The sequence below is a fragment of the Prionailurus bengalensis genome, chromosome A3 (assembly GCF_016509475.1).
Source record: "Prionailurus bengalensis isolate Pbe53 chromosome A3, Fcat_Pben_1.1_paternal_pri, whole genome shotgun sequence".
NCBI lineage: Eukaryota > Metazoa > Chordata > Mammalia > Carnivora > Felidae > Prionailurus > Prionailurus bengalensis.
Genome location: NC_057354.1, coordinates 105087656 through 105115558, shown reverse-complemented (window position 1 = coordinate 105115558; position 27903 = coordinate 105087656). Strand labels below are relative to the sequence as shown.

The window sequence follows — 27903 nt, the reverse complement described above, 5'->3', positions numbered from 1 at the left end:
TCAGAGTTGGGATAAAGCCAACAAGAGTCCCTCTTCTTTGTCAAGTTTATTTTATTAAAATATACAGGACTGAATATTTGTGGGCGCTGAGAACAGGAACCACCCTCCCAGGCTGCGCCCAAGGGAGACACTTCTGCCATGCAGACATGCGGCCAGTCCGCATCCCAGCGTGGGAGACAGACCCCTCCTGGTTAGATGTGCAGCCAGTCTGGCCCAAGGCCAAGAGGGGCAGGGGCATGGTGGTGACCCTTTCCTACGGCCTTAGCCCCTTAGAAGCACAGCTACACCGGCTGGGAGGGCTGGGCTGGCGGTGGATGGAGAGGGAGAAGATCCCTGAGCCAGGGAAAGCTGATGCCCTCCTGGAGGAGGGAAGAAAGACCCCCGAGTCAAACTGGAGACGGGGTGTCAGTGCAACTCTGAGGGAGAGGACCACCTGTGTGTGGGTGCCAAGGGGTGCCCGCGGCCAAATCAGGCCAGTCTCCACAGCCTCCACCATCCCACCTTTCCTTTGAGGGCCCTGCTCACCCTAGGGCCAGGCCTGAGCAGAGACGGGATGGCAGCCAGTGGAATGTATTGTATGGGAATGTTCCTCGGAAAGGCCCATGCTACCTGGAACTGGGTGCCTTCTTGGGGAGCCCTGGACGGGTGGGAGCAGCTAATCTCTCTCTCCTGGAGGTTTCTGTTGGCCTACGATTCAGCCTCAGGCCCCTCAGCCATCATTCCTGGCTCTGTCTTCAGGCTGACATCAGCCTCCATCCCCAGAGCAGAACCCAGTCAAGGAGAGTCCCTGGGGTTTGTGCTTTTGAATGTTGGTGGGCTGGGCTGGGGATGGGCTTTGAGCCCCCACTGCTCTGAGGCACAGAACTGACCCCCATGCTTCTTCCCCAGGGCTGCCTGTACTGGGGCCACTGCAGCCCAGGCCTCAGCTCACTAGCAGGGCCTGATCTTGGAAAAGCAGAGTGTCCCTGGCTCCCCTTGTGGGCTGCAACCTGAGCCACTCTGGGTGCTTGTGCTTTTTGTAGGGGGCTGCGTGAGCCTGTGTATGGAGGCGTGGCCACACTGCTTCAGGACCCTAACCAGGAAGTGGTAGTGGGAATGCTCATCCAAGCTGGGGGCCAAGGGAGACAGAGGCTGACGGGAAAGGAGGGAGAAGCCCCTTCTCAGGCCTGTTCTGCCACCTGGGCTCCTTGGCTCCCAGTCCCTGATCTTTGTGACCTCTTCTCAGGACCTATTAAGACCTTGGGGTTGAACACTCTAGTGCTTGAGGCGAATGGGCAGCCCTACCCACTTCATTCCGACTGAGCTAGGACTGGGGCAAGGGAAAGCTTCTTCCATTTCAGTGGACTCGGCAGACAGTTCCCCTCCGATTCTCCACCGAGAAGCCCAACCCCCGAGCTTGAATATCCCCCTTCCCAGGACGGACAGAAGAGAGTCCATGGGCCCCTTATCACTGGAGCTTGGCCAGCTCAGTGGAGTGGCAGGCATCTGGGACCCCAGGGCAGCGTTTTGAGGAAACAGCAGGCTGTCTCCATCACCACCTCTTTCCTAATCCCCCCTCCCTTGATCCTGCTGCCCCTTCAAGCGTCCTGTGGGGACAGGCATTCTGGGAGTGTAGTCAGTGGGCAGGGAGTGGCTGGGGGACAGGAAGGCCAGAGTAGCCCCCGGAGCCTGGCCCATGTATGGTGGGAAAGAAGGGTGGCAGGAGGGAGGGGTGAGGGGGCTCACACCAGAAGGGCCTTTGGAGACTGGAGCCTCCTCTGTAGGGGATCTTGAGCACTTCCCTGGCAGCACCCCATGGCCAGCAGCCTGCAGACACTGCTCTTTCAGTGCCCAGTCCAGAGGCAGCCCCACCCCGCTGGCCTGGGACAGGGACTGGCCGGGGTATGTGGTTCTCATCACCTAGATCCAGCTCCCAGCCAGACTCAGCCCCGCCCTGACCTCTGCCCACCCCCCACCAGCCCAGAGGAATGGGCTGTGTGTGTGTGTGTGTGTGTGTGTATGCGTGTGTCCAGAGCAAACTGTTCACTTTTTCAAATATATTAGAAAAAAGTTTCTCATGGAGGCTGCTCCTGGCAGGATTGAGGTTTCTTTGGGGACAGAGGTGGCAATGGCCACTCAAGTACCCCTCCCCACCGACATGTCCTAGATGACGTTCTCAAATAGCTGCATGGAGCTCATGATGTTCTCATCCTGTGTGGAGAGAGAAGGATGAGAGACCTGGTCAGACCCTAGGTGGGCAGGCCGGGACAGTGCCCAAACTGGTCCTACCTTGAGCAGGTTCTCGCCGGGGACTCGGAACCCTGCGGCGACCACTCTGTCTGTCTCACTGGGTGAAGGGGCGGCTGGTGAGTCACAGCCTGTCTTCAGCCCCACGGCCTGACTGCAAGCCCATCTGGGGGCTGCTGTCTCACTGACGGACAAAGTCCCCTGGCTCTACTCAGATGGAGGCCAGGGGCACCTGAGAGGCCACTCTGGGAGCGACGCAGATGGCTGAGGCCGGTGGAGGCACATGCCACGCTCCCACTCGCGCACAAGGCTGCTCTGCAGACGAAGGTCACCTGCAACGCTGGGGGAGGCTCCAGGCACCTCTCTCACTGCGTGACCCTGTCCGGAGGGCCAACGGCCCAATCATCCTCCTGTTGCCCCACGTCTGTCCCCTCTGGTGTGAGGCACTATAAGGCCGTCCAAGGGATGCTGAGGCCACGGGCTGTGGGTTGTAGGCTGGCATGGAGCAGGTGGCAAAGGGATGGGGCCCAGACAAAAGTGTGAACGTGGAGTTTGGAGGTCGGGAGGAGCTCGGGGACTGGCAGGGGCAGGACCCTGGGTGTCCTTAGCTCCGGATGCCACCTACCTTCTGACAGGTCTCCAGGAACTCATCAATGGTCACCACCCCATCCTTATTCCGGTCCATTTTCTGTAATTCAAGCCACACCCTTGGTGAGTCTGTGGGTCGCCTCCATCCCGGCCTGTCCCATCTATCTCCTACCCTGGATCCAGGCCACGTAAAGTGCCCTCCCTAGCTACTTCCGTGGCACAGCTGACCTCTCTGGCACCTCCCCAGTCTGTTCCCCACACCCAGCCACTTCCTAGAAGCTTTCTTGGGCTTACACTTCCCAGAACGCATCCCCGTGCTCCTCTGACCCCCTCACCTCCCTGACAGGCAGCCAGGGCAGACGGAGCAACTGAGGCACAGGAGGGGCCACCGGCCAACGGGAGGTGGAAACTTCAGCCCCTTTAGTCCCCATGGACACAGAACAAAGGCACCACAACCCCACTCCTCTTATGGAGTTTTTCTGGAGGAGCTGGGAGAGCTCTTGGAAGGCACCGGAACACTGGCCTGGTATGTCAGTTGCCCTGGAATCTACAAGCCCTGGCTTGCCCTGTGATGAGGTTCAGGGGCTCAGGGAGTGGGGGATCCTGGTAACCAGCCAGGTGGGGGGTGCCGGTTTAACCTCCTTGTGGGGGGAGTGGGGCTCAGAGAGGGGAGTGGCTTGCTCAGGGTTGTCCTAAGAGGAGGAGCCCCCTCCCTCCCCTGGCTGCCCTGCCCCTCCAGGCCCAGGGCTGGAGCACTCACCTGGAAGAACCTCTCCACGTGCTCCAGAGGCGCGTCCTCCCTCAGGATCGGATAGGTGTGGCGGCCCATCATGTCATAGATGGACTTCATGATGGCCAGCATCTCCTGGAGCAGGGCCAGAGGGCCAGGCATGAGCCTGGCTGCGAGGATGTAGGGGGGTACCAGGGCCCCAGGAGAGGGGCTGCCCCAAAGGGCGAAGGCACTGCCAGGGCAGCAGTGAGTGAGCAGGCGGGGTGTTCAAGCTGGAGACAGATGAGCTCACCCCCATCTAGTCTATTCAGTGCAGGCCTCTGATTCTCCAGAAGTTGGAGATAGATTTTGGTGTGCCGTCTCCAAAATTTGAAATTGTAGCGACGATTTCATATACAAAAAAAAATGTTTGGGCAAAACAAAACCTGACTGTAGACCTGTGTGGTGAGGTCCCCCACCTGCCTTAAGGGTCCACACTGCCCCCTTGACTGGGGGGAGCTGAGGCCCACTCCTCCTCCCCCTGTCCCTAGCTTCTCCAGTTGTGTCTCCCTCAGGACCTCCCTGTGAGAGAGAATGATCTGAGAATACTGGTTGAACCGGTGAGGGGCACACCAGCTCCACAATCCCCTGCACCCCGATGTCCAGGACCAAGAGCCTGGGAGAGGAGGAGAGCCCCCTGGCTGCTGTCCCCTCCAGGATTGAGCTGAGAGTCGTGTCTCTGGACAGGAAAGGGAGACAGGACAGTCAGGGTGGCAGGAGAGTGGAGGAAAGAGGCTCGGAGTGTGGAGCAGTAGAGAGGAAGAGGGGCAGACGGCCACCACCCTCGACCGCCCTGTACCTCTTTGGTGATGTAGCCATCCTTATTAATGTCGTAGAGGTTAAAGGCCCACTTGAGCTTCTCATGAACTGTTCCTCGCAGCAGGATGGAGAGGCCGACCACAAAGTCCTGTGGAGGGAGGGGAGGGTGAGGAGTCCGATGCCCAGATTTTACTTCCGGTTTGCTGTGTGCCTTCACACCTCTATAGGTGAGGAGCCTTCATTACAGAGCAGGCTGATGATGTCCATTAGGTCAACACCTTGTGAGTGTGTGCATGTATGTGTGTGTGTGTGTGTGTGTGTGTGTGTGTGTGTGTGCATGTGGTGGGAATGGCATGGTGGTCGGTGCTTATCTTCTCAAATAAAGATATTCAAATACATGGTGTCTTAAACCCATTTAATGCACGGCTACTGAAAGAGAAGACCTTGGGTGCTCTTTTAATAAAGGAGAATGTTCTACTTTTAGTTTACCAAGGATCTGCATGTCAAGGTGCTTGAAAACTCATGGCTTAAAAGCTAAACCAATAGTGCTCAGCTTTGGGGTCATGACATACCGGTGTGTTGCAATCACCTCTGAGGTGTGACAGAGGATTTATTACAATGTTATAAGACATAAATGTTCCAGTGGCTTCTGTGTGAAAACTCCAACTGCTCTTAGCGGTTGGTGGAAAAGCAAACCCTCCCTTCCATTTCCCGGAAGGCTTGCAGGTTGAGCCTTCTCTGCCCCACAGGGTCCTCCCAGGTTATTCTGAAAGAAGGCAGCAGAGAAGGGCTGTCCCGGAACAGGAAGTGGAGAAAGGCAGATTGGGGGCGGGGGGAGCAGGGGCGGGGCAGGCCGTGCACCAAGGGTTTTGGTTACCACTCAAACATAAGATCTTCTGGATCTGAAGAGGCCTGTACCACGAGAAAGAGAGACTAAGGGAAACAGAGGAAAGCAATCTGGAAGAAAGAAAAATTATTCCAGGAGGAAAAAAGACGTAACAAAAATGACCAGAAGTGAAGGTTGGAAATCCGGCATCCCTAAAATAAGAATAGGACGCTACAGAAAGGGAATAATTGACAACGAGAAAGAGCTCCTGGGAATTAAAAATACAAAAGCAAAATGACAGACTCAGAAGAGGGTTTGGGAGAGCAAGTGGAATCTTCCATAAAGTCGTGTGAAAAGGCAAAAGAGCTGGAAAACAGAAAAGAGGACAATGAGAGGTCTCCTATAGAGGACACAATGCCCAAGCACCAGGGGCTCCCAGGAGAACCGAGAAATGGAGGAAAGCAGGTTAGAGAAGACGAAGGACCCCCCAGGATGGAAGACCGGGAGCGTCCAGGTCCTGCCGAGGCCAAGCACGTGGAAACACGTGTGCATGGAAACAGCCCACAGTGTTGCCTGTGGGCACAGGTCATGATGGCATTTCAGTAAACCAGGAGCAAAAAAGAGGATCCTACAAGCTTCCAGAGAGAAAAACAGAACCAAACGGACAACACAAAAGCAGGTCCTGTACACAGGGTCAGGATTGGGCAGGTTTTGCAAGAAGTGAGGCCACCACCGCTGGGAAGGAGGACAGCTTCCCACCGTAGCTTTGCTCCCACACAATGTACCGAGCAAGAGGGAGAATAGAACGAAGATGTTTCCAGACATCCACAGGCTCCAAAGTTATCTCCCACATACTCTTTCATAGGAAGCTGCTGGAAGCTGTGCCCCTGAAAAGACAGAATAAAGCAAGGACGAGGGAGATGAAGAATTCCAGAACCAGGAGACCCACCCGGGGGGGGAAAGGGGAGGAGGTGGGAGGCTGAGGAGCGTCCTCAGGGAGATGCCCGTTCGTTTGTTCGTTCGTTCGTTCTGAGACTGGAGAAAGGCCTGGAGGTGAATTCATGACGAGGTCACAGACCCCGGGCAACTGAAAACCCAGGACCACTGTTAACTGGAGGCAAAATAAGAATGTGCGGAAAAGAAAAACATAATCCGCTCACCAGAAGGCTGAGCGGGGCATCAAATTCACGTCATCAGAGTAAAACCACGGTCCTTGTCCCACCTGAATCCTAGCATTCTGGAAAGTCAGGGGATGGGAAAGGTGTATGCGTATGGGAGACCCAGCTCTCATCCCCACAGCAGACAGAGGGTGGTCTAAAACTGGGCAGCCAGTGGGGCACCTGGGTGGCTCAGTCGGTTAAGCTTCCGACTTTGGCTCAGGTCATGATCTCACAGTTTGTGGGTTGGAGCCCTATGCCGGGCTCTGTGCTGACAGCCCGGAGCTTGGAGCCTGGTTCCAGTCCTTGCAGAAGGATTCTGTGCATCCTTCTCTCTGCCCCTGCCCCACTTGTGCTCTCTCTCTCAAAAACCAATAATAATAACAAAATTTTAACCGGGCAGCCAGGAAGCAGCAACAAGCGTACTATGCAGACACATGGAGACGAATGGTGCAAATCCCCTAAAGCAGCAGAAGGGGGTTGTCTCTGCAGGTGTGGGGTGGGTGGTTAACAGCTGGTTTTCCAGAGCACATCCTGTAAATCTACTGGACTCTTAAAGCCTGGTGTGTATAAGTGAAGAAATTGAAAACGTTAAAGGAGAAAGGTGATAGTTCTTACGTGCCCAAGTGTGGGGAATAATCACTGAAGCTCGGGCATGATTTAGTGAGGAGTCCAAGCGTCCCTGAAATCACGTCACTGGGGTCTGACAGGCTTTCCCGGTGGGAGGCAAGGGCGTGCAGTCCGACCGGAGGCAGCAGGGAATGGCCCGTTCTAGTGCGGGCTGCCGGAGGGTGCTGGCAACACCATCCCCCCGTCTTGTCTGCACACACCCAGGTCTGCCGTGTACAAGCCCTCACGGTCAGCCACAACCGAGGAACGCCTCCGTTCCATGTCCCTAAGAGTGTGGGTATGAGAACAGTGGTGACGGTACCAGGAGGGAGACGTGTGGGAATGTCCTCTGGGAGACCATCCATCCTCCCTAAGCACACAGACGCCCTCCTGTCCCGCCAGCACACGTTGGAGTACTTGGCAGTTCCAAACGTCCAGCCCCAGGGTGCCTCGGTGGCTCGGTCGGTTAAGCATCCCACCTCTTGATCTCAGCTCGGGTCACGATCTCACGGTTCATGATGGAGCCCCGCGCGGGGCTGAAAGCACGGAGTCTGCTTGGAATTCTCTCTCCCCTTCTCTCTCTGTCCCTCTCCCGTTTGCGCCCTCTCTCTCTCTCTCTCTCTCACACACACACACACACACACACACACTAAATAAATAAACAAACGTTTATTAATTTCCAGCCCCACACAGCACAATCTCATGTGGAACTGTCACTAGCTGTAACTCCTTGATCTTAACTCCGAGGCATACGATGTCCATCGCGTCCACAGCCCCTGCTCTGCGGCTGTCCCTGAGGCAGAGCGCAGGGAGGCTGAGGGTCTCTGCAGTGGCACAGTGACACAGAGAGGCCTCGGTTTCCAGGCTAAGGCACCCCTGGGTGCACATGAGCGGCATCCAGTGGAGCACACAGGAGGGGCTCAGCCAGAGGGGGGAAGCAGAGGTTTGCAGGCATAAGCTAGTAACTATAACTCTGCAGTCGCATGTGGCCTGGCCAGTGAACAGCACAGGGAGTGGGTTACTGCAGGGGGAGGTAAGGGAGAGGCAGCCGCACCTTCCTCCAGACACACAACTGGGCAGCGTGCTGGTACAATGAGTGAGTCGAATACGAAAGGCCCTGGAAGGCACAGAGGGTTGTGATGCATCGCAATCTACACACGTGGCCCGTGCCTGGGCTGGGGAGGCCAATGCCAGGCTCCCTCCTCTGGGCGAATCCCAGAGGACCCAAGAGGAACAGAGCAGCGGGCAGACCCTGAGGTGGGCCGCGGGACCACTGCTCCCGCTTGGTGAAGATGAGGTTTGCTTGTGTGCGGTTTTGTTCACCTTTAATTAATATGTGTCTTGTCTCTCAAAAATAGAAAAAAAAGATTGGGATCATTGTAACTATCAATAAGCTGACCTGACTTTCTGTTTTCTTAATTAAAAAAAAAATTTTTTTTAATGTTTATTTATTTTTGAGAGACAGAGAGACAGAGCATGAGCGGGGGAGAGGCAGAGAGAGGGAGACACAGAATCCGAAGCAGGCTGCAGGCGCTGAGCTGTCAGCACAGAGCCCGACGCGGGGCTCGAACTCACAAACTGCGAGATCACGACCTGAGCCGAAGCTGGACGCTTAACCGACTGAGCCACCCAGGCGCCCCTCTTAATTTTTTTTTTAAGTTTATTCATTTATTTTGAGAGAGAGAGAGACAGTGCAAGTGGGGGAGGGGCAGAGAGAGAGACAGAGACAGAGACAGAGAGACAGAGAGAGACAGAATCCCAAGCAGGCTCTGCACTGTCAGCATGGAACCCGATGCGGGGCTTGAACTCACAAAACTGTGAGATCGTGACCTGAGCCGAAACCAAGAGTTGGACCCTTAACCGACCGAGCCACCCAGGCGCCCCCTGACTTTCTGTTTTAAGGGCACATTGAAAGATTCAGTCTGAGGCAGTGAGGGGGGTCAAGAGTCACCCCCACCTCTCGAGGTCCTTCCAGCCATGGGGATCCCAACCCGTGGTGCACCCAGGATTAGGGCCTGCTGATTGAAAGGTCCCTGGGGACATAGGTGCCCTCCTCTCTTTCTGAAAAAGCTTTCCTAGAGCAGAACACTGCAGTCAAGAAGGTCCTTAAGATAAACAAACACACCCATATGAAACCGGAGGAAAGGGTTTCATGGCAGAGAAGCAGGCGGAAGGCCTGGGAGGATGCCACAGATGTAGGACCTTTTGAGAAGGTGCCTAGCAGAGGGGCTTCGGCACCAGTGTCCCTAACCCCGCCACTGACAGCACACCCCACCTGCCTACCACCTTAAAGGGACCACCAGACCCCTCCCTCAGGGGGGCGAGAGCAAAGACAACAGGAGGGTGACAGAGACCTTCCTGGCCCCCACCACGCACTGGGCCCCTGGTGAGCTGTTTGGTCATCTGATTTCCGAATGAGAAAAACTGTCTCACAGAGCCCTGGCTGGGTCCATTACACGAGTGCTTCTCACACTTTATTCCCAGAACTCTTCGGTGCCCCTTCAAGGATACACGAGAGACTGGTCACAGGGTAGGACAATCAATTTCTCCTGCGTGCCCTGGTAATGCTGGGGTTTTTACTGTGTGCAGGTATTCCTTTAAAATAAAAAAGATGACGACACTGTAGGTTTACACAGGCACTAGCCCCAAGAGTGTGGCCAGGAGAGGGTGGGGCCCCTGTGGTCACAGGGCAAGGCTGTGGCCTTGGGCCACCCCACCCGGTCTGCCCCTGTGTCAACGTGCCGGCTGGCTGGCGGCATAAAAATAAACTGAGCAGCATTACCGACAGGTTATTATTACACCCCGGCTCGTCCAGGGGCTTTCTGAGCCCGGCCCGCTCGTTCCTCTGCTTTCCTGTCAGCTGCCCTTGGCCCTGGAAGCCGAGCAGGGTGGTTATCGATCAGGCCCAGCTCTCAGCAAGGTTCTCCTCTCCAAAGAGGTTTCAGCTTTTCGCCTGCAGCTATTTTTGGGGCCTGGGCTCCACAGACGGGGCCTCTCTCAAATGGTCCCGTGTGGCCGGCCTAGGTGCCGCCCACGTCTCTGCCCGCCCGACAGAGCCCGGCAGGGCCCTCCCGGGGGGCAGGTGTCACTCACCAAGCTAGCTCAGGCTGGGTGCTCCCCCTGTTTTGTGGCAAGGGATAGATTCTGGGGCTGGGCGCCTGCAACCCCCACTATTAGCACGGACCCCAGAGTTAATCCTTGCCCCCTTTTCAAATGCAAATTCACGTGTGCCTTAGAAGCTCCCTGGGCTTGGCAGCCCTGGAATGGAAACAAAGGCTGAAGGAGAATAGAGTGGCCAGACTATCCCTAACTTCAGCGAGGCCCAGGGCCAACCGGGCACAGTCCACCCACTCTCTGGCTGACACACTGGATCGTTTACACCCAGGATCATGTTTGGGCCACTGAAAGGCCCGAGAGGGTGGCACCCGGGCAGGGAGATCCCCCGCCCCCACTGTGGGCTAGAGGGGCAGGGGGTGTGGGAGGGGGCAACGGGGGACCTACCTCAAAGCGGATGGCCCCATTCCCATCGGCGTCGAAGGCGTTGAAGAGGAAGTGTGCATAAGTGGTGGCATCTGCGGAGAGCAAGGGCAAGGGCTGGGGTGTGTTGCCATTCCTGGGCTGGAGTGCCCCACCTTTCCAAGAGGACAGAGGCAGCTCCAGGCTGCAGGCAAAGGGTGGAGGCAAGGATCCCTTCCCCTTTAAAGGTGACACCCACTGTTTGTAGAGGTGCCATGGGGGGCGGGCGGGGAGGGTTGGGAAGAGCCAGGGGGGACTGGCCTCAGACTCACCTCCCTGAGGGAAGAACTGTGAGTAAATGAGTTTGAAGGTGTCTTCATCCACCAGGCCCGTGGGACACTCCTGCAGCAGGAAGCCACCCCCTCAGTGACCTCAGCCATCCCTAGCGCCCCCCCGCCCCACCCAAACTCCACAGGGTCTGGCCTTGCCCCTCCCTCTGGGGATACCTGCTGCTTGAGATACTGCTGGGCTCTACTGAGGCCTGATCTGGGAAAAGCCTGGCAGTGGGGCAGGGTGATGCAGGCGGGGGTGAGTGGGAGGGTGGCGGGTTGTCCCTTCATGCCAAGTTGGTCCCTCCCTATGCTCCTCCCCTCTGCCAGCATCAGAGACACACAGCATAGAAGATGGTGCCTTCAGAATACTGATTCTGGGACTTGACCCACCCCCAGACAGCTCTCCCACAAAACAAGAGACTCATCAAGGCCCCTGGGATATTTGCTGTGCCCTGGAGAAGTTTTTAGAAGGTGCCCCTGGGCCAGGGTCTCTCCTGCCTGGAGCTTGGGCCAGGAGGGCTAGGTGGGTCCGGGCCTCTCCCAAGGGGATGGGGAGCACTCACGTTCTTGAAGCCCCTGTAGAGGGACTGTAGCTCCTTCTTGGTGAACTTGGTCTGTGCCTGCAGCTGGTCCAGTCCCTCTGGCTGGTGGCGCACTGTAGATAGCTCCAGCTCACTGTCGCTGCTGTCTGGAAGGAGACACAGACCCCGGAGGGTGGAACAAATGCCCTTGCTCCTTCTCTTGCTCTATTGTGGGCACCAGGCCATGGGCTAAAGTAGGGGTGGAGGAACTCTCCTTACGTGACTACCAGGTATGGCTCCTCGGGCTGTGCACTGCACAAAAGGTGGGGCTATGGGGGAATGACATTCTCAGGAGTTGTGTCTCATGGCTGCTCTGCTGCTTTGCTCCTCACATAGAGTTAGCTCTCCCCACTTGCCTCACCTCGAGCATGTCCACCCTCTCAGCCACATGTGGGATGGGGGGGGGGGGGGCAGGAACTGGTCTGATCCTAGAGAGACACTGAACAAAGGGAGATGGGAGGAAAAAAAGACAGCGAGACAAGCTCAAAGGACCTTCAGGCCTCAAGACCCAATTCCTGGACCACCTCCTCCATGCTGCCCTCCCTGATTTCCCCCCAGGAATGGGGAGGTCACCCCCTTGGCCCATCTAGCCTAACATGCTGCTCATTGGCTGTATTTGGTATGAAGCTGTCATTCGCACCTGGGTAGGAGGTCAGATCTCAAGGGCCGCCCATAGGGCAGGGACCAGACCTAGCCTTTAATAATAACATATCAAAATGTTAATTAACCATGGTTACCTTTGGGGGGGGTGCGGAGGCAAATTTCAGGTGATCTTTACTTTTCTATTGATGATTTTTTTTTTACATTTTTCTAACATCCTTTGATATGGCATGCATCACTCTTACAACACAAAATAAAGCTACAGACAAAACAGCACTGAGCACCTACACCTTGCTGAGCAGCATGCTCACATAATTATAGAACTTTTCACCGAAACGAAAAGCAAGATCCCCACCCACTGCACTATCAGCATCCCTGGCCTCCCCTGGCATCCTGCAAAGCACAATGGTAAGCCCATGACGATCTCATAAGCTGCTTGCTTGTTCCCACTGCAGGGTAAGGGCTGCGAGCCTCCCTGAACTGCCCACCCTGTGCCCGCAGAGCCTAGTGCAGTGCCAGACATGGAATACTGCTAACGGGAGCACCCTGAGCCCTGTGCTGGGCTGCCCCATTCTGGGCCTCTCCCATGAGTACTGCTGGCTCCCACTGAGGGCCACCGTGCCCTGCAAAGGTGCCCAGCAATCAGGCTGTTGCCTTGGTCCATGCACATGCCTGATCTCCAGGATAAACCATTTCATACCTTCCGTCTGTTTAAATTCCCAGTGCCTCCTGCCCCATCCTTACTCTCAGGATGCTTCCTACATCCCTGAGAAAACAGAAGCCACAGAAGAAAATTTCTCCCCACATCTACCGGTCTACCGGTATTGGCCTAAACATCCTCTTTCCTTCCTCCTCTGGGAATCACTGTCCTGGTTCCTGGCCAAGGCAAACCTTTCTGCGTGCACAGTAGGTCCCAGACCCTCTCACTGTCTCAAGCATGTGACTGCCGCAAGTTTCCCCACTGTTTCCTCTTTACCCATCATCTTTTTTTCCTCTCCCTTCTGGATCATTCCCTTCACCATGTGGACATACTATTGAATTTGGCAATCCTTTGTCAAGTTTAGTATCGGTAAATTTTGGAAGCCAGTGATTCTACTCTGAATAAACATCCCAAACAGAATCTCAGCCAGCTAAGGGGACTATACATTGACGTTCAAGGCAATAGTATCTTTGATCGGGAAACTGGAGGCATCACAGGCAGGACGGGTGGGCACAAAATGGGGGATGCACACACAGCAAGGCGAACCATGCAGTGCGTTAAAGGGACACACAGCAGCATAAATAGATGTTAAAAATTGGTTGCTTACTTCAACTAAGAGGTAGGCATTTCAGAATGGATGAAAAAGCAAGACCTGACTATATGCTACTTACAAAAAGGATACCTTAAATCAAAGCCACAGATGTAAAGTAAAAGAGTGGAAAGGAATACGAAACCTGGTGTGGCTCTATTAACGACAGACAAAGTAGACTTCAAGGCAAAGGGTACTACTAGAGACAAAGAGGAACGTTTTATAATGATATAAGGATTAATTCATCAAGAAGATAGTGCAATATGAAATATATACATATACCTAGCAACAACTTTAAAATACCTGAAACAAAAACATTCAAAACTAAAAGGCGATACAGATAAACCACAATTTCAATTGAAGTATTTAACACCCTTTTCCAGTAAATGGTACCATAAGTAAACATACAAAAGATGTGAAAGACATTCTCAACCAATTTGATCAAATTAATATTTATAGAACCTTCTGCCCAACAACTGTAGAATACATATTCTTTTCAGGAGCACATTCTGTGGTTACTAAGACAGACCAGATGCTGGAATAAAAAGCAAAATTCTGACCACAGTGGTATTAAATCGAGATCCCCCCAAAAAACAAGAACAATAAAAAAAAATCCCAAACGCTTGGAAATTAAACAACACACTTCTAATGAACTCAAACGTCAGAGAAGGAAAATCACAAGGTGAGTTTTGAAATATTTTGCACTGAATGATAACGAAAATACAGCAAACCAAAAATTTCTGGATGCAGGTAAGTCCGTGTTTAGAGGGAAAGTTATAGTTTTATGTTACTTTATTAGAAAGGAAGATAGGTCTAAAGTCAATGATAGAAACTTCTAGATCTAACTTTTTCAGAATCCAGGAAAAGAAGAGCAAATGAAGCTCAAGGTTATTAGAAGAAAGGATGTAATAAAAATAAGAGTAAAAATCATTGAAAAAAAACCAGATAAACATGGAGGAAAAACCAATAAAGTTATTAAGAAACCCAATAAGTGAGTCATAGACTAGGAATCTTTATGGGCTGGATTTAGGCAAAGAGCTCTTAGACATGACACCAATAGCATGATCCATAAAAGAAAAGTTGATAAACTGTACTTTTTAATAACAACTAAAACTTTTGCTCAACAAGAGATACTGTGAAATAAAAAGGTAAACTCCAGACTGCGAGGAAATATTTACGAAGCATATATCTGATGAAGGATATCCAGATTATGTGAAGAACTCTCGAAACTCAACAGTAAGAAAACAACTCAAGTTGGTAAGTGGGCAAAGACTTGGTCAAACACTTCACCATAGAGGACGTACCGATGGCAAATAATCCCATAAAAAGGTGTCGAACACCACTGGCGATTGTGGAAATACAAATTAAAACCACAAGGAAATACTACTCCACGCCTCTTTTTTTATGTTTATTCATTTTTGAAAGACAGAGACCGAGCACAACAACTTTTACGCAACCGTTTAGAGCAACTTCATTGACAGTCACCCAAAGCTGGAAATAGCCCAAATGTCCTTCAACCAGGGAGTGGATACATCATCTGTGGTACATTCACCCAATGGAATATCACTCAGCAATAAAAGTCAACAAGCTATTGATATACGCAGCAGCATGAATGAACCTCGAGTGCATTAGCAAGTGAACTAATCCAGACTCGAGAGGCTGGTTAATGTATGACATCTGGAAAAGACGAAATTATGGAAATCACGGGGAAAGACGATACATCAGCGGCTACTAGGGGCTATGGAGCAAGGGACGTGTTGAATGCAAAAAAAAAAAAAGGCAGCCTTAGAGAATTTTTTGTGGGGATAGAATTGTTCTATATCTTGATTGTGGTAGTGGTTACATTATTATGCATTTGTCAAAATTCGTAGAATTGGGCACCAATAAAGGGGACCTATATGTAGAGTAGAAACATATTAAATAAAAACTAGATAATTGCCTACAGGAGAAAGACATGTGATAAAAGGGGAAAAAATAGCAAAATGAAAGACGGGTTCTCTTTTTTTAAAGGAGGTTTCTCACCCAGCGCAGAGCTCAATGCCCAGTACAGACCCCAAAGCAGGGCTCATGACCCTGAGATCAAGACCTGAGCTGAGATCAGGAGGCAGATGCTTAACTGACTGAGAGGGGTTTTAAATGGGTCAAGACTGGGGAGCCTGGGTGGCTCAGTCGGTTAAGCATCCGACTTCAGCCCAGGTCATGATCTTGCGGCCCGTGAGTTTGAGACCCGTGTCGAGCTCTGTGCTGACAGCTCTGAGCCTGGAGCCTGCTTCGAATTCTGTGTCTCCCTCTCTCTCTGCCCCCTCCCCGCTCACACACACTCTCTCTATCTCTCTCAAAAATAAAGATTAAATTTTTTTTTAAATAAACATTAAAAAAATTTAAATGGGCCAAGACTGGTAATGTCCCATGAACGTTACTGTGACTGGTAATGGCCCCTATGGGCCAAAAAATAAAAACAAAACAAATATCCTAAACTTGTTGCTATTTCTTCCACTGAATAAAAAACAAGAAAACAAAACTTCCTCGAACTTTACCATCCCCTCCAGCTATTTCTTTTTTCTCTTCTTTAACTCTCTGTCTTTACTTCCTCTCCTAGTCTCCCCTGAATGAACTTACTCCTAGGGGGCATTTCCCCACCACTCCATACAAACTGCTTTTCTGAAGAATCACCGGAGACCCATGTTACTAGTCCAGTAATCTTCACTCCTCAATCACACAAGGACCTACAAGAATGAAAATTACAGTGACAAGGTCCAGTGGCTGGACCCTTGAGGACATTATGCTAAGTGAAATAAGTTAGGCATAGAAAGACAAATACTGTATGGTCTCACTTATACGTGGAAAGTAAAAAAAAAAAAAGAAACTACATTTATAGGTACAGAGAGTAGATTGGTGGTTGCCGGGGCTGAGGGATAGGGGAAATGAAGAGATGTTGGTCAAAGGGTATAAACTTCCAGTTATCAAATGAGTAAGTTCTGGGGATCTGATGTACAGCGTGTAGACTCTAGTTAACAATACTGTGTTGCATACTTGAAAGTTGCTAAGATAACGGATCTTAAATGTTCTACCGCCACCACACATATGCACGCATGCGCGCGCGCCCGCGCGCGCGCGCACACACACACACACACACACACACACACACACACACAAAGGGTAATTATGTGACATGATGGATGCATTAATTAACCTTATTATACCAATCGTCTCATAAATTTACGCAATGTTATATGTCAATTATATCTCAGTAAAGCTGGAAAAACAAATGAAAATTACACGCCCATTTCACTTTTGAATGTAGATATAAAACCTTACAATTTTTTTTACAGTTATTTATTTTTGAGAGACAGAGACACAGCACAAGTGGGGGAGAGGCAGAGAGAATGAGACACAGAATGTGAGGCAGGCTCCAGGCTCTGAACTGTCAGCACAAAGCCTGACATGGGGCTCGAACTCATGAACCCGTGAGATCATGACCTGAGCTGAAGTCAGATGCTTAACTGACAGAGCCACCCAGGCACCCTGAATGTAGATATAAAACCTTAAACAACATGTTAGCTAACTGAATCCAGCTGTACTAAAAAAAAAGTACATCACGATCAAGAAGGTTTTATATGGGGGCGCCTGGGTGGCTCATTCGGTTAAGTGCCCAACTTCAGCTCAAATCATGATCTCACAGTTCATGAATGTGAGCCCCACATCAGGCGCTCTGCTGTCAGGGCAGAGCTGGCTTCAGATCCTCTGTCCCGCTTCTCTCTGCCCCTCCCCCACTGTGTTCCCCCTCCCCCTTTCAAAAATAAATAAACATTAAAAAAAATAAGGTTTGGAGTGTCTGGGTGGTTCAGTCAGGTAAGCGTCTGACTTTGGCTCAGGTCATGATCTCACGGTTCGTGAGTTCCAGATCCATGCTGGGCTCTGTGCTGACAGCTGGGAGCGTGGACCTGCTTCAGATTCTGTGTCTCCCTCTCTCTCTGCCCCTCCCCCCACTTGCATTCTGTCTCTCTCTCTCAAAAATAAATAAACATTTAAAAAATTTAAATAAAAAATTTAAAAAGTTAAAAAAAAAGGTTTTATCTGTAATAGTACACAGAGGGAAAATCATTATGAAAACCTTAATACAGAAAAGGCATTTGATAAACATCCATATCTATTTATAATTAAACAAACACTAACCAAACTAGGATAGAAGGGAACTTTCTTAACTTGATGTAGCTTATATTTGCAAATAACATATTTATTTACAGAAAATATTAGATTTAATGGCAAAGACTTAGATGAATTTCCTTTAAGATTTGGGACAAGCCAAAGTTGGCCACAATTACCACTAATTGATATCCTGCCAGTGCTCTAAGGAAATTTCAAAAAAGAAAGAAACAATTTAAGAATTGGGAAGTAAAGGATAAAACTAACATTACTTGTAGATGTTCGGTCCCTACAGGGACAAAAAAATCAATATACATGAGAGTTTAGTAAGGTTGCCAGATACAAGATGAATTTACAAAAATCAATAGCAATTTTCTACACCAGTAATAACCACCTAGAAAATATAATTAAAAATATAACATTCATGGGGCACCTGGGTGGCTCAGTCAGTTAAGCATTCCACTCTTGATTTTGGCTCAGGTCATGATCTTATGGTTCGTGAGTTCGAGCCCCACTTTGGGCTCTGTGCTAACAGGGTAGAGCCTGCTAGGTGATTCTCTCTCCCTCTCTCTTTGCCCCTCCCTCACACATCCTCTTTCTCTCTCTCTCTCTGAAAAATAAATAATAAAACACTTAAAATATACATATATAACATTCATGACAGCAATAAAACCTCAAAAGTATCTAAGTAGTAACCAAAACTCAAAGGACTTCTACATGGAAAGGTAATCTGAACAAATGAGACATCCCATTTTGGATAGGACCGTATAATATGAAGATACTATTTCTCCCCCAAAGTCATCTACAAATTCAACACAATTCCAATTAAAAATCCAGTGGGACTTTTTGAGGACCCCAATAGACTTACTCTGAAATGTACATGGAGGAATAAAAATCCATAAAAATCTAGAAAGGAAGAGTGAAAAGGGAATTTTTCCCATTAAATACTAATATAGAGTCACAGTCACTATAATAAAGCTGTGTGGTTGGTACAAGAACAGACAAACACACCAAAAAAAAACCAGACCCAGCGAGCTCAAAAAAGAGACGGAGGTATAGCAGGAACTTCACAGAAGATTTGTGGAAGGGTCACGTAGTTTAGTAGGTGGTTTTAGGAAAACTGGCCCAGCACAGAAATCTGGATCCCATTCTTTTTTTTTTTTTTTTTAATTTTTTTTTTCAACGTTTATTTATTTTTGGGACAGAGAGAGACAGAGCATGAACGGGGGAGGGGCAGAGAGAGAGGGAGACACAGAATCGGAAACAGGCTCCAGGCTCTGAGCCGTCAGCACAGAGCCCGACGCGGGGCTCGAACTCAGGGACCGCGAGATCGTGACCCGAGCTGAAGTGGGACGCTTAACCGACTGCGCCACCCAGGCGCCCCTGGATCCCATCCTTATACCACGTGCAAAAATGGGCTCCAGATGAACTAAAGAGCCAGATGTCAGAGATAAGCTATTGAGTTAAAATGTGAAAGAATCTCTTGCTATCCTAAGGATGGGGAAAGATTTCTTAAGACTTCCAAAGTTCAAAAACCAGAAAGGAAAATAAAAAGTGGATGAATTCGATCACATCAAAATGAAAGATTTCTGTTTTAAAAAGGGCACCGTGGCTGGTTAGAGACAACTCAACAGAATGGACGAAGACAGCGTACAGTGTTTAAAGAAAACAACGAAAAAAGAATATCTGGAATAGATAATCATCAAAAAAGGAAACTGGAAAGATGAAGAAATACATGAACGATGGCTCAACCTCATTAATAAACAGGAAAATGCAAATTACATTGGGAATGCAACAGCTAGATTGGCAGGAAATAGTAACAATGAAATAAGCAAGCTGGCCAATCCTTAAAAGCTGGCTAGGGAGAGAACAGAGGTCAATGGGAATTTTTTTTTTTTTAATTTTTTTTCAACGTTTTTTATTTATTTTTGGGACAGAGAGAGACAGAGCATGAACGGGGGAGGGGCAGAGAGAGAGGGAGACACAGAATCGGAAACAGGCTCCAGGCTCAGAGCCATCAGCCCAGAGCCCGACGCGGGGCTCGAACTCACGGACCGTGAGATCGTGACCTGGCTGATGTCGGACGCTTAACCGACTGCGCCACCCAGGCGCCCCAATGGGAATTTTTAAGCATGCTTGTGAGCAGCTAACCAGTACACGCACACGCGGGGGGGGGGGGGGGGGGGGGGGGGGGGGTTATTTGCATTTTCATGCTAAGGCTGCATACATCTGCATACCCTAGGGGGCAGTAACCCTCCCCTAGGTACATGTGCTTGAAAAATAAGAGTGCAGCCACCCCAGTGTTCTACCATAACAATAGCTTGGGGGCACCTGACTGGCTCAGTCAGTTGGGCATCTGACTTCGGTTCGGATCACGATCTCAGAGTTCGTGAGTTTGAGCCCCACATCTGGCTCTGTGTGGACAGCTCAGAGCCTGGAGCCTGCTTCAGATTCTGTGTCTTCCTCTCCCTCTGCCCCTCCCCTGCTCTCTCTCTCAAAAATAAATAAACATTAAAAAAAAAATAGCTCGAATTGACCGCAGGCCCACTGACAATAGAGCAGATAAATAGATTGTGCGACATCCACTGGATGAAATGAACTAGAACACATGGCAATGTGGATGAGTTAGAAACACACTGTTAGATGAAAAACCAGTCCTACGAGACCAGTATGACTCCATTTCTTATAAAATTCAAAACCAAGAATAGCCAAACAATTTGTAGGGATACGTAAGAGATAAAATGATAAATAAGAATGAAAATCCAGGGACGACAAGTGCAAATCTGGCTGGTGGTAACCCCTGGGGAGGGAGAAGAGAAAGTCAAGAGAGGGGCAGGCTGGTGATGTTCTAGTTCGGACAGTGGAGGTGTGTGGGGGGTGGGCAGGATAGGCTCATTGGTGTTTATTATTATTTTAAGGCACATATAAAATACATATTTGAATTTAATAGAGATTAAAGTGTTAAAAGTAATTAGAGTCCCCAGAACAAGAGAAAATGAGAGAGAGAACACTACAGTGTCCCAACTCTATATGGCAGCCTTACAAAACACCGCTGGTCTGGACCAAACAGGACACTTGGAAGATAAGAAAAAGACAGTAATCCCCAAAGAAATGACCAACGAATACAGATGGGCAAGTTAGAGATGAGCAAACTGAAGAGGCTAATAGGTATGCAAAGAGGTGGTCAAAATCATTAGTATGATGTTGGGATGAGCACTCGGTGTTGTATGGAAACCAATTCGACAATAAATGTCACGTTAAAACAAAAACAAAAACAAAATTAGTATGAAAAATGCGTCTGAGAGCAACGAGGAAACAATGTTACACTCATTAAATCTGCAGAATCGAAGAGCTACTTTAAAAATCAAGACTCAGTTGGGGAAGGAGGGCTAACTTTTCCCGGGCCTCCAGACTCCAGTAGCAGGCAGACTCCGGCCTGTCATCTGCACTTGGATGTCTAGGAGGTTCTCAGATGGAGCATTTCCAAACTGAGCTCTTGATCTTCCCTCTCCCCAACCTTCAGCCACAGCCTTCCCCAGCTCGGGGGACAGAGACTCCATCCTGTCGAGTGCTTGGGCCCAAACTCTGGGCATAGATCTTCCTCCCAGCACTCAATCCACGTGCATGGCCAGCCAGCTCTAACTCTCAACGTACATCTCGCCTCTGACCCCTTCTCCCGCGTCCGCTGCTCCCACCCCGGTCCAGGGCTCCGGCATCTCTCCAGGCATGTTGCCCTCCTTCTGCCTTGGGTCCATAGGTCTAGTTTTCAAATAGCGCTGAAGGAAGCTGCTGAAAACATATCCTTGTGTATTCCTCTGTTCAGCAACCTCCCCCAAGCTCCGAATATAAAAACCAAAGCCCTTAAATGGCCAATAAATGTGCCCCCGCCCCCAGCTCCGACCTCCTCTCCCAGGTCTCTGCCTTTGCTCCCTCTGCTTCAGCCATTCTGGCCCCCTTGTGCCCGTCAAGCCCACCGGGCACACTCCCTCTGCAGGGCCCCCACTTGCTCTTCTCTCTGGCTCTACTGCTTTTCCCTCGGAACCCACACCTGCTTCAGGCATCTCCTCGAATGGTACCTCCTCCGAGATGCCCCCTCCCCATTCCTATCTATCCTTCATCTCTGTTCCACTTTTGTCCATTCGGCCATGATTCCCTGCCAGACACATATTTCTCTGTTTACTAGTGGTCTGGACTGAGTTGCGTCTCCCCCAAATTCATACGTTGAAGTTCAAAGCCAGTGTGACTACATTCGGAGATAGCGCTCCCGGGAGGTAATGGAGGTAAGGATGAGGTCATAGGGGTGGGGCACTAATCCAATAGGACTGGTAGCCATATGAGAAGAGGAAGAGAGATTTCCCCTCCCCCACTTCCTTTCACCCCCTCTACACACATATGCTCCAAGGAAAGGCCACGGAACTGTCTGGAACTGTCTCAGGAGCAGGGAACCTGGTTTCCTCTTGACCCCCACAGCATCCGGCCCCATCCTGGGCACCCCACATGCTCTCAGGGGACACCGGGGGACACCCCTCTCCTGGCGTATCCACGGGAGAAATCCAAGGGGCCATCCCTCTGGTTTGTTTCTTGTTCCGGCCGAGACGCAGCCAGATCTCTTAGGAGCCGCCAGAGGCATCACGCCCACCGTGTGCAATTACGGGGCGTGCTGGCAATTAATGGATCTAAATAGCCATTTTGTACAGCTTCCCTCAAAACACTGAGTAGCCTTGCTCAGCCAGACTGAAGTCGACCTGCGTCCATAGCCTCCCTTCCGCCTCTCCCTTCTCTCACTGCTCCAGAGGCTTGTCCTGGACATTACTCATCCCCCACCCCATCGACTGCACTGATTAGCAGGGGCTCAGCGACAAAAGATTTAACCTCTCCATCAAACAAACATTTTTGCCAAAGGAGCCAAGGCATGAGGCTTTAAAAATTTTATTCTAAAAGCTGAATGTTCCAACTCTATACGGCAGCCTGACAAATCACAAACTGGGCTCGCCTCCCAGGGGAGTAAAAGTTCCAGTTCAGGATGCTGACCCCACGCCGCACGGCCCCCTCTGTGCAGGACCCACCTGCACAGAGGGGCTTGTGAAAGGTGGGTCCAAATCTTTAAATCACTGAGCGAAGGCACACCAGGTACCGGGTGAGGGGCGTTTGTTGCCTACCTAGTACGAGAGCCCGGGGAAGTCCCCTGCGGCTGTGCAAGGGTCCCCTGGAGGCAGCTGCAAAACCTTCCCTTGCGCCTACTTTGCTCAGCCAGCACCCATCTTGGCTCCTCTGGCAGCAAAACTCTGTCCACAGTGCGGACCCCACTGGCTGGCACCAATCCCTCTTACCCAGCTGGCAGGTCTCAGCCCTCGCCGGGTCCCTGCTGACCAGGTGACCCCTAGACCTGGAGGTCTCACTGAGGAGCCCCTGTGGGGACCACTGTGGGGCAAAACGCCCCTTCTGTCTGTCAGGGGGTCCTGGGCTTCGAGGTAAGACTCCATCTGAGATTGTGGCTAAGCCACTTTGAAGCCACTAGATATGCAACAGTTGAGGCACTGACCTGGGGAGGGAGGGGGCTTTGCCCAAGTCCCCCATCCTACAGCAACAACAACAGGCCTCAGGCTCCTGTCCTGCCTTCCTATCCCACAGAAGCCACCCACAAGGAGCCTGGCTCTCTCCTTCCTTTCCCAGAGCCCCGCCCAGGAGCCTTGGGCCTGTCGGAGGGGAGGACGAGGACTCTACAGAGCACATAAGGAAGGGCGCCTACCGCAATGAAGGGCCTGTTAAGTGCGTTCTCCTCTCCCACTAACTCCTAGTACATGGTTAGTGACGTGTGACGCTGGGGGGAATTTGGGCTAGCACGTTTTTGGCAAGAAATAACAAGAGGTAGGACTTTTAAAGTGCTTACTCTGTGCTGGGCGTTGCTTTACGAGAGTTTACACACAGGCACATATTTAGTCTTTACAGCAGCTCGATGAGGGAGGCTTTGCCCACTTTGGATCTGGACCCAGGCGGCTGCCTCCACTCTGCCTTGCTGGCGCCCTCACTGTGAGAGGCCAGGACGTGTCCGTGGCTCCTTGGCCCTGCGGAGTTAGAGACGCATCCAGGACAGGCGTGCCAGAGTTGGTATAGGTCCTGGCTCTGCCACTCCTTGGCTGGATAACTTCAGTGAAGTTACTTACCCTCCCCAAGCCTCAGTTTCCTCATCTACAGAGTGGGCCTGCTGCTGGGGACAAACTTAGGAGATGCCCAAAGATAGCGCTCACTAGATGCGGGCTGCTGTCGTTGTCGTCAGCGTCAGACCTGGAAACTGCCTAGGGGTCCCGAGGAACAGACAATTTACAAAGGGTGGCAGACCCTGCCAAGGAGGACGCCAGCTGGGATACGGTGAGTGTCGGCTGGCCCCCCCGGCAAAGGCAACAGGGGGCGCTGGGTGGAGATACAGAGCAAGAGAAGAGTAGGAGTAATGGCCACCCCTCAGGCCTGCTCAGAGCCAAGAGGCAGCTGTGGACCCGGCAAGTTCCCAGGCCGCCTCTGTCAGCCAGGGCTGCGAGGCCACCTCAAAGAGGGAAGAGCAGGGGCAGTGGGTCAGGCCGTGCACACCTCCATCTGGGCGCCCTGATTCTCCCCTTCACACTTCTGTCTCTTCACACGCCTATACTCCCATGTCACAATTCAGCCTCCCTGTCCCCTCCCCAGCCAGAGGGGTCTCCCGTCAGAGGGCACCTGCCCAGGGATGTCCTAAAGAGAGGGCCAAGCCCCTGCATCACCTGTGCTCCTGGTGGCCTCATACTGCCTGGCATACAAAGAGTGCTCACTAAATGTGTGGTGATCGCGGCATATAATTTATACTTACTCAACACCTGCTGTTTGCCAGGCAGTGCTGGGCACGCTTTGGGGCCATAAGTGTATAGACGCAAGTCACTGACACCGTTGGAAAGGCCATATGGGGTGGGGACGGGGACACAGAAAATTTCAGAACAGTGTCACCTAACACAACCCCAAGGGCCAGGGGGCCAGAGCGGTCAGGGAAAGTTCCCAGGGGAGATGGTGCCTCTAATCCAACGCCCCACTTATAGACGAGGAAACAGAGCTCACAAAGGAAGAGGGACTTTGCCAAGTTAATGACAGCATGTCAGTGACTAAGTCAGGGCTGAAAAGCAGCTGTTCTAGGCCCTGGCCACCTAGCCCCTATTGCTCCTTCCAGAGAAAGGCTTCTCAACCTCACTACTGACATTTGGGCCTGATCGTTCTTTCTCGGGGGTCCCGTCCTGTTCCTTGCAGGATGTTCAGCAGCATTCCTGGCCTCTACCCACTAGATGCCAGTAGCACTCTCTCCTCAATTGCGACAATCAAAAATGTCTTCAGGGGCGCCTGGGTGGCGCAGTCGGTTAAGCGTCCGACTTCAGCCAGGTCACGATCTCGCAGTCCGTGAGTTCGAGCCCCGCATCGGGCCCTGGGCTGATGGCTCGGAGCCTGGAGCCTGTTTCCGATTCTGTGTCTCCCTCTCTCTCTGCCCCTCCCCCGTTCATGCTCTGTCTCTCTCTGTCCCAAAAATAAAATTAAAAAAAAAAAAAAATGTCTTCAGACATCACCAGATGGCCACTGAGGTGCCACACTGCCTTCAGCTGAGAGCTACGAGTCTAGAACTTAGGAAATCCGGACTGCGAGAAGAAACACGGCAGCCAAAGTCAAGTTTGGGGCACAGATGTAGCCAAAAAGGTCTGGTGTTAGGCTTGCAAACAAGCACCAAGGATTACCAGCCCAGGGTCACTTTTTACTGGTGTGCCCTACCCTTGGAGTCCCTTAGATTTGAATTCTGCTTTTAACTTTTCCAAAGTGCTTTAGTTCACTGCACCCCTGGGAAGTGGGTAGGGGAAAACATACTTTTATCCTAATTCTACAGATGAGGAAATTAAGGCTCAAGAATGTTAAAGGCGCCAAAGTCACCCAGTAAGCTAGTGACCAGACCAGGCTGGAACTCCCCCCACAGAGTCACCCAGAGACAGACACTGACAGGAGACTCAGGACAGACAGAGGACCTTTCAGCTTCGGCAGCTACTTCTAGAAGGCTGCATCCCTGGAACCCAGATCTATTAGTTCCTAACAATCCCAGGGGCATTGTAACTCTGGTGTCTCACAGATGGGAACTACGGAAGCTCAGGGGGGACAAGAGACACACACACAACGACATGCAGCCCCATCTAACAGTCCCTTAGACACCACCTGGCCAATGGGCCTTCCAGGCACTTAAAGGACACCACTCCCCATCAACACGGAACATCTGGAACGTCTAACCCTCGCCTTCTGATGCAGGAAGGGAGGCCTGTTTCAGTGAGAGAATGTCTTCAACCACAAATCAGTCCTGTTAGTGCCAGTAATCACTCCATTGTTAATTACTGGTGATGCCAACGGCTCACAAAGTTTGCACATTTATTACATGCCAAGAATGGTGCTGGAGGCCTCAGAGCCCCACTGACTAGTTACAAGTCTGCCACGGCCCACTTCGCGGGTGATGAAACCGAGGCTCAGAAAGGGTAAGGAAGCTTTACCGCCAGCACGTGTGGGTGGCAGGATCCCAGCTCAGATTTGGCGGACACGGAGGCTCCGCTCCTCCCACCGCCTCAAGACACCACAACTCCAAAGGGCACAGGTGGCTAACCGTACCAGAAAGGAGGCACTCTGTTCGAGCCTGAAGTGGTTTTTTTTTTTGTTTTGTTTTTGTTTTAGCAGGTTGAATAAAGCGTCGGTAGTCTCGGGCATACTATCCACCTTGCAAAGAAATCCCTTTTTCCTTAGACGTCACCAAGGCAAATTTCACAGGCCCACACCTGGGAGTTGGGATCAGGTAGGAAGGTTTTGCAGTACCAAGTAGAATGAGGCCACTAGTCCTCCTGGCCCCTGGTGGCCCCACGACGGTCCAGGAAATGGGGAAGATGGATGTAGGGGCTATGGCTTCCCTGAGCACCAACCACCATCCACACCCACCGAAGACTCCAGGTGGGCAAAAGATAGGGTATACAGGATAGGCTAGTGGCCTGTGGGAGGCGCGGGTCCTCAGGGGATGCTCATCCCCCCATCTCACCCCAAGCAAAGGCATTTCCCATTCCCACTAAATCCCCTGTCACAGATTCCCCAGTCAGGGTCGCCATCCAGACAAGTGCAGGCCCAGCGTGGGCAATTTTCCTCTCCAAGTAAAATTTAAAGCTCAAGGTGGCACCTCTCAGAACCACCTTGATCACATCCCTTCTCTTTGGGTCCCACGAACTCACCTAGAAAAGGTGTGATGGAGCCTGATGGCTTCTTCAGGGCACATAGCCATGGACTTCAGGTAAAGAGCCGGCTCTGGGCTCTGAAGGCAAAATGGAGGAAGGGCCTTGCTTCAAGCCCTTGTGCCCTGTCCTGCCCTCAGAGGAGTTTGGGGGCACATCCTCAGGCTGGGGGGGGGGGGGGGCTGCCGGGTGGTTCAGAGGCAAGGACAGGTTCTTCCTCCCTCTCCTGCTTGGGTCTCTGAGTTTCAGTCCCAGGAGCTGGCGCCTGGCAAGGTCAGCAGAGTGCTGAGGCAGGCAGAATGCCCGTCCTCCTCTGAGAGGACAGCAAGGGAGTGTAGGTGACAGAACAGGACAGGCTGGCCCCACCGTGCAGAGGTACTGGGCTGCAACCGCCTCTTTGGATCTGGGGGTGGGGGTGGGGGGGAGGGAAAGTTACAGCCCTGGGGGGTCAAGGTCCCCTTCAGAATGGGTGTGCCCTAGAGGGGCTTCTCCTCTTAACCTGCCCAGAAGTCTTAGGGAGGTGCCAAAGGTTGGGAAGCAGCTGGAAGGGCTCGGGTCAGGGGTCCCAGGGTGACTGTCCACTGTCTGATTTAAGAGTAGGTCTGTCTCCTCAATTAATATTTTATTGGGACAGAAATGTGGTGCCGAGGATTTGGTTACCTGAGCCCCTGGGCCTGAGCCTTGCCTAGGGAGGGGGAACTGGATGTGGGCAGGGGGCGAAAGGGGCAACCCCCGTGATGTGGCTGAGGTCTCCTATCATTCCCATCATAAGGCACCCTGGGCTGAGGATCCTTCCAGTCATCTACACCCCGAGCCACCTCCCCACCAACGGGCGGGCGGCCCAAGCCGGCTGTGCTCACCCGGGGTGGCCCGGACCTGCGGGCCTAGAATGGCTCAGGGTGTCAGCAGGCATCTCGCTCACGCCCACCCTAGCGCCGCAGTCCATCCCCTCCGGTGCTCCTTGGAGCCCCAGGCCTCTCCATCCCCTTAGTTCCAGGCCCAGCCCTCAGGAGTCGGGAGGGGGCGGCGGCTCTGGAGGCCAGAGCCGCTGAGCGCAAAGTGCCCGAGGGCCTCACCTCGCGGGGCCCCGCAGACCCGCGCCCGGGAGCGCGACTGCTGCTCCCTCCCTACACACTGCTGGCCCCGGCGGAGGGGCGGATGGCCACGCGTTACCTTCCATGGACATGGGCTCCAGGATGCCGAACTGCTTGAGGACGGCGATGAACAGCAGCACCACCACGGCCATGGCGCACAGCTCCATGCCCTGGATGCCCATGGCGACCCGGGCTGCCTGGGGCCGGGGCGTGCCCC

General features: G+C 51.9%; 1 protein-coding gene across 2 annotated transcripts in view; it reads right to left on the bottom strand.

Moving 5' to 3' along the window:
* Window positions 1–33: 33 nt before the first annotated feature.
* The window catches only part of KCNIP3 (potassium voltage-gated channel interacting protein 3), an 84965-nt gene continuing 57095 nt past the window's right edge, over window positions 34–27903 (bottom strand). Inside the window, exons 1-8 of one of the 2 annotated variants that reach the window (XM_043604042.1) lie at window positions 27766–27892; window positions 11286–11410; window positions 10723–10792; window positions 10436–10506; window positions 4383–4490; window positions 3575–3679; window positions 2852–2914; window positions 34–2190 (exon numbers count right to left, since the gene is read on the bottom strand). In XM_043604042.1, the coding sequence (XP_043459977.1) occupies window positions 2143–2190; window positions 2852–2914; window positions 3575–3679; window positions 4383–4490; window positions 10436–10506; window positions 10723–10792; window positions 11286–11410; window positions 27766–27868 (693 nt within the window). In that variant the 5' untranslated portion in view covers window positions 27869–27892 and the 3' untranslated portion in view covers window positions 34–2142. Of the gene's footprint in view, window positions 2191–2851; window positions 2915–3574; window positions 3680–4382; window positions 4491–10435; window positions 10507–10722; window positions 10793–11285; window positions 11411–27765; window positions 27893–27903 lie in introns of those variants that run through there. The other variant, XM_043604041.1, reaches the window with a different exon arrangement.